The 11,544-nt window shown below is 26.9% G+C and overlaps 1 protein-coding gene across 1 annotated transcript; it reads left to right on the top strand.

Annotated features, from left to right (window-relative positions):
- The first annotated feature begins 8,550 nt into the window (after positions 1-8,550).
- Positions 8,551-11,024, top strand: LOC110645163 (60S ribosomal protein L30). Its single transcript, XM_021798214.2, has 5 exons — positions 8,551-8,693; positions 8,808-8,913; positions 9,556-9,657; positions 10,543-10,611; positions 10,703-11,024. The coding sequence occupies exons 1-5, from the start codon at positions 8,673-8,675 to the stop codon at positions 10,741-10,743; spliced, it is 339 nt and encodes a 112-aa protein (XP_021653906.1). The 5' UTR covers positions 8,551-8,672; the 3' UTR covers positions 10,744-11,024.
- Positions 11,025-11,544: the final 520 nt, after the last annotated feature.

Below are 11,544 nucleotides of genomic sequence, written 5' to 3'. Positions count from 1 at the left end.
TTAATTAAGCTCATTTGAAGCTCGAAAAAATACTGTGAATTTCGAGAGACCCATTAGAATTTTGGTGCTGAAAAATTTTGAAATTTATATGGTTGCTAAGCTCTAGTCAAGTAGAGTACACCGGTACTCTCGGAATTTTTGTGGGGTTCTCGATTTGGGAGAAATTTAGCCCAAAATTCAAAATAGGCTAAAACTTCCCGAGTAAAAATTGGACAAACTGCTCAATGGAATTGGGTGTTCTTGGTATCTATAGAAAGCTCTTGAGAAGTAGAAGAGGTTTGGAATAAGACTTGATTCGATTGATGGCCAGATCGACCGAATTTTGGGCTAAAAGTTGAAGTGGCGGGCACGGGAAGGAGGGAAGTTTCGGCCGTGTTTCTGGCACCCTGGGGCAACATCCGGCGAGGGAGAGGGGCAAGGGAGGTGTGCCGACGACCAAGGAATGGAGGGGATGTCACACCTTACCCCTCTGTAAGGCATAACATGATCCCGTAGAATACCTAATGAACTAGCGAACTTCACCTACCGATAACTCATTAAGTACCCTACAAGGGATTTTAAAATAATTTTCTTACTTTTATAAGTGGTGAGCATTTTCTAATAGGTATTAAAACATTTAATTAGAGTTTGAAAACTAGTTAAGATTTTTGTCCCATTTTATTTTTTCGCAAATTTTATAAAAATTTTGACAGAGTGCCATCTGTATTTTGAGAAAATAGTTCTTCAAATACCTGTAAAAAAAGCACTTCTAATGATTTATTTCATCAATTCAACATCCATCCCAACCAATTTCAACATCATTTCTCAAATTCCAAAATTCAATATCATCAAAATACTACTAATTAATTTCATTCAAATTAAAACAAAATACTTCCATTCATATTTCATTAAAGATAAAACAATTTATATATATCATTCCAAAAATTTACATTAGAAAAAATCCAAACCAAAATTTATTACAAGCTTTATACAACTTTATACAACTGCTCATAACCAATTTTACATGTCCATACAGTTACATACATTTACATACATCAAAATAATTTTTACAATCAGGGTATAAAATATATCCGATAGACTTCAAAGTAGGTAGCTCCTCAATCCTCAGCAGCTCACTCTGCTGCTCCTCTAGTCTTAATATCTGCGACAGCAATAATAGCCATCGCTGAGTACTAGGACTCAGTGGTGCACAACATACTAAAATAATCTTTATGCGGAATTTAAAACATATTTACTCAAAAATTAAACTGAACATGAGAAATAAATACAAAACATGATTTATATGCATTTAATCCAAATATCATGTTATATCATGTCATTCGAAACAAATATTATCTCAATAGCCATAGGCTAAGGAGAAATCACATCACAAGGCTAGCTAACTCAAATATATGGGAACCCATTCTTTTTCTTCTTCTACTGGCACACACCTCAACACTTCAGCCAGAGAAGGAATCAAAATTCAAAATTGATTTCCCTCACTAGTCATGCTAGTGAGGTGTTCAAATATATGGTCATGACACTATGGTTTCAAAACTTATCTTAACAATTTACTAAACATTTATTGCCATTTCAAACATACACAAATAAACTTTCAACAATTCAAAGCAAAAGCATAATACACATTTCATGCACTCTGTAAATGAATTTTAAAGCATATTGATATTGTGCACAAACCTTATACGAGTCGCCTCTTGGCCTTGACTCAATCCTTCGGGTTCTTTTCCGGTATTCTTTTCCACTGAAACACACAGTTTCACAGTATTTCAGTATCAGAACTTATCAAAATTCCAAAAAAAAATTCAATCTACTTATACCTAGCTTTAATATGCTAAACTTGTCATTTTTTAAAATTTGTGTTTCGGGGTTACTATTCACTACACTATTCAAGTCAATTTATTGACTTTCTAAGGCTTAATAGGTATGGGAATTCTAATTTCACCCACATACCACATTTTGGTTACCTAATTTGTTGGTTTTGGTTGTTTTCTCAAATTTTAAATCCTTTAGGCAAAATTGCAAATTTTCAGTTTTGGTATTCTATGTTTCACTGTTCCATTGGTCATGTTGCTGTTAGAATTTGGCTAAGTTTTCTTCATAGAAATTGTTCCTTATTGTCTTAACTTTATTTCTCTTTTTGAATCACTCCATTTGGAGTTTTGTAGCTCAAGTTATAGCCATTTGAATCATGGCTGCCGGATTGGCCTAACCCAGATTTCTGGGCACCAAAACTGGTTCTGGCAGTTTTAAGTCAACAACTTTGGGTGGCTAAATGACTTGGTTATAATTTGGGTTTGTGTTCTTCATGAAAGTTTTAGGTCTATATCTCAGCTTCCTACTGGTAAAATTTCATGTCATTTAGACTTACCTAGCCCAAGTTATGGCTAAATGAACAAACACTATTCATTTAGTCATTTTTTGTACAGGTCAAATTTCCTAATCCGGATTTGGCCAATTTGTTCACTATGCTATGGTCACTTTCTGGGCATGATTCCTAAATGAAAAATGTGTCATTTTGTATCTAGTTTCATTTCCAATTGGCCTCACACCAATTGGGCTTGTAAATTTTTAGTTTTGGTCCCTAAAAGGGACCTTAGTCATGCTGCCTGCAGCATGTCCCTAATCAATCCGAATTTGAACCTAATTCTAACACTTCCAACATACCTCAATCGGTCACAAATGACCATTTTTCAGCTCCAACAAGGTCAAACACCTTATTTAACAAATTCTCACATTTTTTCTCTCAAAACCCTAGGTGCCAAACCCTAATTTTCATACACTTCAAATCTAATACATTCCAATCACTAATCCATAGCTTACGTACATCATTCAACTTAAACAAACCTTCAAATACATCAAATTTACTATTTTAAACCTTAACTTACTGCTGGCCGAATTTACATCTAGTCCTCCAACAATTATTTTTGTTTCATTTTAAGCATATTTCTAAGTTCATTAAGCTATATATACAATAATTAAACTAAAAATTTAAAGTTTGAATTACTAACCTTATGCAGAATTTTCTTTCCCTTCAAACCTCTTCCTTTCTTCTTTCTTTCTTCTTGGACCTTCCTTTCTAGTTGCCCAAACAAATTTTAACCTTGGCAAAATAATTTTCTATGGTGAGATTTTGAAATTTGCAAGCTCAAAGATGAGCTTTAATGGTGGTTTGGTGAGGGAGAGGGTGAGAGAGAAGTCTCACAGCAAACTTGAGAAGATGACACTTTCTGTTGTTTTTTTTTTCTTTCTTTTATGTATTTTAATCCTTATGAAAGACCAATAATTATCCAAATTTTATTATTTTTTTAATTATAATGTTTATTGCATCATGCATAATATCATGCATGATGTCATCACTTTTCACTTTTCCTTTTTCTTTTTTTTTTCTATTTATTTTTTCATTAGTTTTTTAATTTAATTCCCGATTCCGAAATTTTCTTTTCTCCAATTTTATTTGACAGTTAGGTCAGGAGTCAGCTCTAGGGGTCAATTGACCAAATTGCCCCTCGCCGGTTCGATCCGATTTGCAAATAATTTAATATTTCTTTTGGATCCCTGACCTAATTATTTGACCCGCTTGACAATTCTTTTTTGTGATTTTCTCCTTTCCACTGTATTCGCAATAGTCCTAAGGACTGCGGTGTCACATTTTACGATTCGAAATTTGAGTTTAAATTGACTTCGCAATCCTTTCCGAGAAGGTCATCCATCGCTGAGACTCTCGGCTTATTTAACTTATTATGTTTTATTTTTCTTATTTATACTTAACTAATTGACAATTACTAATTATTTATGTTTGGAGCTTATCTAGTTGTCTTAAGTATGATTTTAATCCCCTTAATTGTTCGGACCGACATCAGTTACCGGAATAGTGAAATATACCAAACTATACAAATAGGGGTGTTATAAGGGAGGTGGTCAGCCAGTCAGAGGTGGAGGGAGGAGAGAGAATCTGGAGAGAGAAGTGAGGGTGTCGGAAGAGGGAGGAGAGAGAAAGAAAAAGAAATAAGGTCGGTCCAATTCAATCGGTCTAATCCGGTTTGATTTGATTTTGCCGATCCGATTCAGATACTCGAAATTGAATTTTTACTTTACATTGGGATAAAAAATGAGGCCTAAAAATTTGAAAAAAATTCTAAAAAATTCAAAAAAATTTTTGGAATCCAAATATATTTTTGGTTTTGCCACGTGGTCTTTAAATTAATTTATAAAAATCAATGAAATTATAGTCTTAAGAAAATCAAACCCGATTTTTAAAATTCAGAAAAATTCTAAATAAATTTTCATAATATTTAATATAATAAAATAATAATATTAACATATAATATAATTATTTAAAAATTAGGGGTATTACAAATACTTTGCTCTCTCCTTTTTATATATTTAATAAATTTAAATTTACTTTAATATTATTTTATTTTTATTTATCTTATTTTAGTATGCATTTAATAAAAACATATTTTTTAATTATATATTGAATACTATATACAAAATGAATTATAAAAAAATAAATAAAATTTTATTTTCATAATTATGGTAAACAAGAAATTGATATTAATATTCAATTTTTTTGATATTTTTATAGTATAATTAATAAAAAATTAATATTATTACTTTAGTTAATATTAATCATATTATATTATTTTATTATTATTTAGAATCAAATAAATTTTCATAATATTTAATATAATAAAATAATAATATTAACATATAAAATAATTATTAAAAAATTAAGAGTGTTACAAATACTTTGCTCTCCTTTTTATATATTTAATAAATTTAAATTTACTTTAATATTATTTTATTTTTATTTATCTTATTTTAGTGCGCATTTAATAAAAACATATTTTCAATTATATATTGAATACTATATATATAATGAATTATGAAAAAATAAATAAAATTTTATTTTCATAATTAATAAACAAGAAATTGATATCAATATTCAATTTTTTTTGATATTTTTATAGTATAATTAATAAATAATTAATATTATTACTTTGGTTAATATTAATCGTATCATATTTTTTTATTATTATTTAGAATATATATATATACACACACATACATGCCAGATAATTTCATTAAATTCTCTTTATTTTTTATTAATTAATTATATAATTTCTTTAAATTATGATTAAGTTATTAATTTTCTAATTATTCATATATAAGTTACAAATTATTTAATTCTTACACTTTATTATTATTATTATTATTATTATTATTATTATTATTATGCCTATAAAGTTTAATTAAGTTTAATTTAATTAGATTAATTTACTTTATATATATATATATATATGTAAAGAGCAAGAAGGTAGCACTTTCCTTAAAATAACTCTATTTTATACTAATTATTATTTAATTTTTTTTTAATTATCATTGTTATTTACAATACTATATTAACATTTATTATTTAAATTATTATTTTCTTTAAGATTTGATTTGAAAAAATTAAGACATTTTGTGGTTAAATGCAATATTTAAAAATTATTTATATTATTTTTTTATTAATTTATTTATGTAAAAATATTATTTACCACATGTCACCCTTAATAATAATAATAATAATAATAATAATAATAATAATAATAATAATAATAATAATAATAATAATAATAGGTCACTGATGATCATTAATTTGAAGAAAATTAGCCATTAATTTATGATTTTATAATCAACTATCATACAATTTAATCAATCTTAAATTATTTAATATCTTTAATAAATATTTTTATTATATTGTTATATTTTTTATTATTTTTATTATAAAATTTTTATTAAAAATTTTGAAAGATAAAAAGTGTAGTTAACATAAAAGATATAAAGATAAAATATAGAAATTTGACTTATTTATAATTAGTATGTATTTTTTTATGTTAATAATTTAAAATTCATTTTATTTCACTTTTTTAAGATTAATTAATGCTTATTATTATTATTATTATTATTATTATTATTATTATTATTATTATTATTATTATTATTATTATTATGGCTAACTTATGGCCATTGAATTAAAACAGTCAATTGAATGAAAAATATTTTACTGTTAAAAAAAATTAAATTTGAACGTTTTTCTATGGTTTTTCAATTAAATAATATTTAGTTGTAAATAGTTTCTATATATTTGTTTATATATATTATGTTATATGAGATATTTGATATATATCAACTATTTTCCTCTCATTAAGTATTTTCATTTCACCTAAGTCTCTCAAATCTTTTTTTAATTTACTTTATTTTTTATTGTTTTTAAATTTTAATTAAATATCTAAATTTTTATGTATAAATTATCTTTCAATTATATTTTTATATAGAAGTAGAATTTTAAAAATAGATTACAAATATTATTACACTAAAAATTTAGCTACAAGTAAAAATGATTAAAAAAAATAAAATTACAATATCAAAATTATGGGACCAATCTTTTGAAAAATAATATGTATTCTTAATATTTATTATATTAATAGAAAATAATAATAATTTAAATTTTTTTTAATTTTATGAAATATATTTATTTTATATCATAAATTTATGTAAAATGATAACTATTTTCATGAAAGAATTATTTTATAAAAAAAATATCATATTAATAAAAAAAACTACAATTTAAAAAATTTAAAATATAGTATTTTAAAAAAAAATAATATAATAAAATGTTATTTTTAATTAATAATATTGTTATATATTTTCATTACTATTAAAATTAAATAATTTAATTCATTATTAGTAATTTAATATATTTTTTTATTGTATTAATAACAAAAAATAGTATGTTTATATATTTTAAAATAGCATTATTTTTTCATTAATTTAATATTTTTCTGTAATGTAAAAAAAATAAATATCGATTTACATAAATTATGAGATAAAATATAAAAAGTTTATAAAATTTAAATTATTTTTTGAATAAAGTAATTTTATTATATTTTAAACAAGTAATCATGCAAACTAATTATATATATATATATATAATTAAATAGATACTTTAATTAATTACATCATTAATTAATTAAAAATTTATTATTATAACAAGTAGAAATTTATTCAAATTAAATTAAATAAGAAATAAATTTTAGTTAAAAATTAATTTAATAATAATAACTTATCTTATTTAGAATGTAATTAAAAATTAAATTTAAAAATAAAAATTATAAATTATCCATGCATAATATGAACATTATATTGGTGAGATAAGAAAAAAAGGGAGGGTGTGCCTCTTTTGAGTGCATCATATGGCGCACTCTATACCCCATAATTATTCTAATGGGTCTGTCTATGAACCAAAATCAAAATTTCGAAATAGTTTTAGTTTGCTTTTTGTTGTTTGAGTATAATTCTTGATTTTTTGATTTTAGTTCCATTCGATATGTTTTGTATTTAGTTCTCACTTCTTAAAATAATTTTATAAAATTATTTATATAAAAAGTCATACTTAAATTAATATTTAAGTTTTGAAGTGAATTATTAATGTATAATATATCTTTTAACTATTTTAAATTATATAATATTTAACTATAAGGTAAATATAAAGGATTAAGCTATTATATAATATAGTAGTACAAGTATATTATATAATATATCTTTAATTATTTATTAATTATATAATCTTTAACTGTATGATATAAATAATTGATCATATATATTATAATAGTACACTTATAATTAAAAATTATAAGATAATTTAATATATTTATAATTAAAATTATTAAAAAGTAGGTAAATAAAATATAATATTAGATTATATTTATTTCATAATTAAATTCGGTTTGGTTTGATTTGAAAGTGGTTTTAGTTCAATTCTTAATAAAGAATTGACTAGAACCAAATCAAAATATTAACATAAATTCGATTTAATTTAATACGAATTTTCAATTCAATTCAAGATTTTCAAAAATTGTGTATAACTATAGTCACGGTCAAATTTAAGACCTAATCTAACAATAAGACCACAAAAATACTATGTTATACTGTGGGATAAAAGCAATTAAAAATTTCCCATACTCTCATGGCGCTTGAAGCTATGGCACTTAAATAGGTTAATACATTTGCAACGAGGCATGTCTTTAATTGAGTTACAATTTGAAGGTGACACGCTTATAATTAATGTTGTTGTAATAATCTATTTTCATTGTATAATTTGGTTTAATTTAATTGCTATAAATATATAATTCATTTAATAGATTTAAATTTTAGTGTTTACTTTTCAATTTTATAAAAAAAATATCTTCGTTGATAAAAAAATTATTTTTTTAAATATTAAAATACAGCTATAATTTTTTAATTTATTTTTTATTTAAACTAAAAGAAAAAATTATAGTGCTCACAAGTTGGCCAAAAAAACCCTTTATAATGATTTTTTTTTTCTAATGTTCATTTTATCTCTTAACAAAAAAAATTGTATTTTGGATAACCAAACATGCCTTGTAGAATTTGCGTTTAACATTGTATCCTAATCCAGAATGGGAATATGTATAAATTCTTTAGGGATAATTTCTATCCGACATAGGTGTACAATACTCCTATAACCAAACACAAACACGGATAAACCCTAGCTTGGGGGCTGGCCTCTATAAATTCCATCTTTTGATGAAATTAGGGTTTCTTTTCTGTAGCGATTGAACGTTTGTCTCCTCTGGATTCTCTCGTGAAAGCACCCAACAGCGATCATGGTGGCCGCCAAGAAGACCGTAAGTCTCTCTCTCTCTCCGTCTTGATTTTCAAGTTATTGATTTACTTGAAATCGAATTCAGAAATGGAAGATTAAAATTTAATTTGTTAATGCTCTGTCTGATGCATTGCAGAAGAAGACTCATGAGAGTATCAACAACAGGCTGGCTTTGGTTATGAAGAGTGGGAGATACACTTTGGGTTACAAGACTGTACTCAAATCTCTCAGGAACTCTAAAGGTAAAATTTCTATTTTCCTTCTATGGGCATTATACTCTATTTTCTGTGTTGATCTGACATCTGGGTATTGATTGTCTGTCTCTATTTGTGAAATGGGCATCAATTGTTAACTGGTTTATTAGTTGGATTTTTTCTTAGTTTTTGATTCTAGATATCCTTTTTTCTGTATGCTATTCTTTGTTATTCTTCACTTGAAGAACGTAGAATGTTTCTTTCTGTTTATGTGCAATAGGTGTTTTCCATTGTTTTTATGATTGCTTTGTATTTCTTTCTATATAAGCTAAGCCTATGCAAGATTTTAATCTGATTGCTTTGAATTCGTTATCTTGTTTGTAATTATTCTTAGTGAGAAAGAAAAACATGTTCATGTTAGAGACAACTATATCTGCAGTCTCATAGAATATCATTTTCATTTTTTCTATCGTGCTTGAGGATATAGATTTAGAGGAAATGAATTTGTTGCTAGTCTTCAAAAGTAAAACCCTTATAGGTGAAGTTAGGTTCGTTGACTCTTTTATAATTATAATTGTTATAATGTGAAAACATTTTCTGCGTGTAATATGAGCTGTTCTAGTTTTATGATCCAGACTACGTCAACTTTTTAACATCCCATCAATTAAATATCCATGCTGATTTTTACAGGGAAGCTGGTCATCATTGCTAACAACTGTCCTCCCCTTAGGAAGTCTGAGATAGAGTACTATGCAATGTTGGCAAAAGTTGGAGTTCACCACTACAATGGCAGTAAGTAGTATTGGCTTAATCCCCATGTTTCTTATGTTTAATGCCCATTTTTATGTTGTGCGCAGCCCTTAAAAGATTGCCTTCCTAATAACCATGGAAGCTTTTTGAGTCATAGCTGTGTAATATTAAACTCTTTTTGGGGGTTCTCTCTAGGCTTTTCTTATTGCACTCTTTCGTATCCTACATATTTTGTTCACAAGGCTTCTGTTTTTCTTTGGATCCTACTCTCCCTGCTTTGTGCACCCTTAGATAAGTAGTTATCAAAGCTATTTTTATCTTGGATGCTTCAAGAAGTGGATATGTCTAAAGACAGTAATGTGTAGCATGCACTTGATTTGATGCATGATGATATCGAACTTCATTGGTTTTCATAATCACAGGTTGTAAAATTTATGTAGGTTGGTTTTCTGAATTTTATAAAATTTGCTATATTTTTCTTGTGCATTCTGTCATAGTTTCTGTCAAAATTTATGCACTTCTCATGCACAAGTTGGCATGTTAACCATTTCTGTGGCACACATCTCATGACACTGCAAATGGTTGTGAATTTGAAGCAGCTTCCATCTTAAGGTCGTGGTTAGGTCTTGGTGTCTGTTGAACATTATAGCCTTGTAGGGATAGACTGAATGCAACCATAACCTTCAAACTTGTTGCATCCAAGTGGCTATGCAGATTATGTGGTCATATCAACTATATTTTCAAGTTTTGCTTTAAGTTGACTTGGAGGTGTGTGTTTGATTGCTCTTATTTCTTTCTTTTTCTTCTTCTTCTTACCACCACTACAACAGCTATCACTTTTACTACTAATACTTCTTTTTACTTGGGAAGGGTTGACGTCATCTCTGGTCAATGTGATAATTTTTGTTTTTGTTATTATTATTTCAGACAATGTAGACTTGGGTACTGCTTGTGGCAAATATTTCAGAGTGTGCTGCCTCAGCATTATTGATCCAGGTACTTGGGAAGGCTGTTATTTTCCCATTTTGTATTTTGGATGTCATCTTGATAGTTGTTCTGATTGTGGTTCTATTGATTTGTTTTTTAGGTGATTCTGATATCATCAAGAGCATGCCTAGTGACCACTGATTAGGCCATGAGGAATAGCATTTCTCCCTAGGTTTTGGTCATTTTTCTCCTTGCTGGGGTTGGGTTGGGTTGGGATGTGGGTTTTCAATTGCAAACTATGATATTGTTAAGCAATTTTGTGTGGAACTTGTTGAGCTCCTATTGATAGCCATTTTAGTAAATTTTAATTAATTGAAATGATGACGTAAAATGAATTTTCTGGTGATAAGATGTTGAGTAAAACTTCATTCAATTATCTTATTTGCATCTGCTGTGCTAGGTGAATAAAGTTTCCTTTGATATCTTGTGTTTCCAAAGTTCCTTTTATTTAAGGTAACCAGTCTTTCAAGCACTGTGCTGCATGTGAGCCAAATTGTAATATATATATATATACACACACACATACACACACACACACACGCACGAAACACTAGGCAACAGCTAATCTGTACCACAAAACTGCGACCGTCAGTGGGGATGGCAATGAGTTATGATTTTGTGGATACGTGATCTGATCAACTCTAATAAGATGAGTTTTTATTAGAGTTGGATTGTATATGATTGTATTTGGGATGGATTTAAGTTTGAAATTTAATACTTGTGGGAGATTTGAATTTTACGTAATTGGTATTCGTTGTCTGAGTGTGTACAATTGATCGGTTTGGTCTTGAACCAAATTGAAACACTGAATTACATTTTTAAAGAATCAAAAAAGCTGAATCGATTCAAAGTAGTAAATTGAACTGAATCAAATTGAAAAAAATCAGTTTGGTTTAATTTGGTTTTAACCGATCGGTTCCTCTGATAGATTTCATCTCTTTC

Source organism: Hevea brasiliensis, chromosome 1, assembly GCF_030052815.1.
Source record: "Hevea brasiliensis isolate MT/VB/25A 57/8 chromosome 1, ASM3005281v1, whole genome shotgun sequence".
Taxonomy (NCBI): domain Eukaryota; kingdom Viridiplantae; phylum Streptophyta; class Magnoliopsida; order Malpighiales; family Euphorbiaceae; genus Hevea; species Hevea brasiliensis.
Note: the sequence above shows the minus strand (reverse complement) of the source record. Positions and strands in the feature narration are given on the sequence as shown.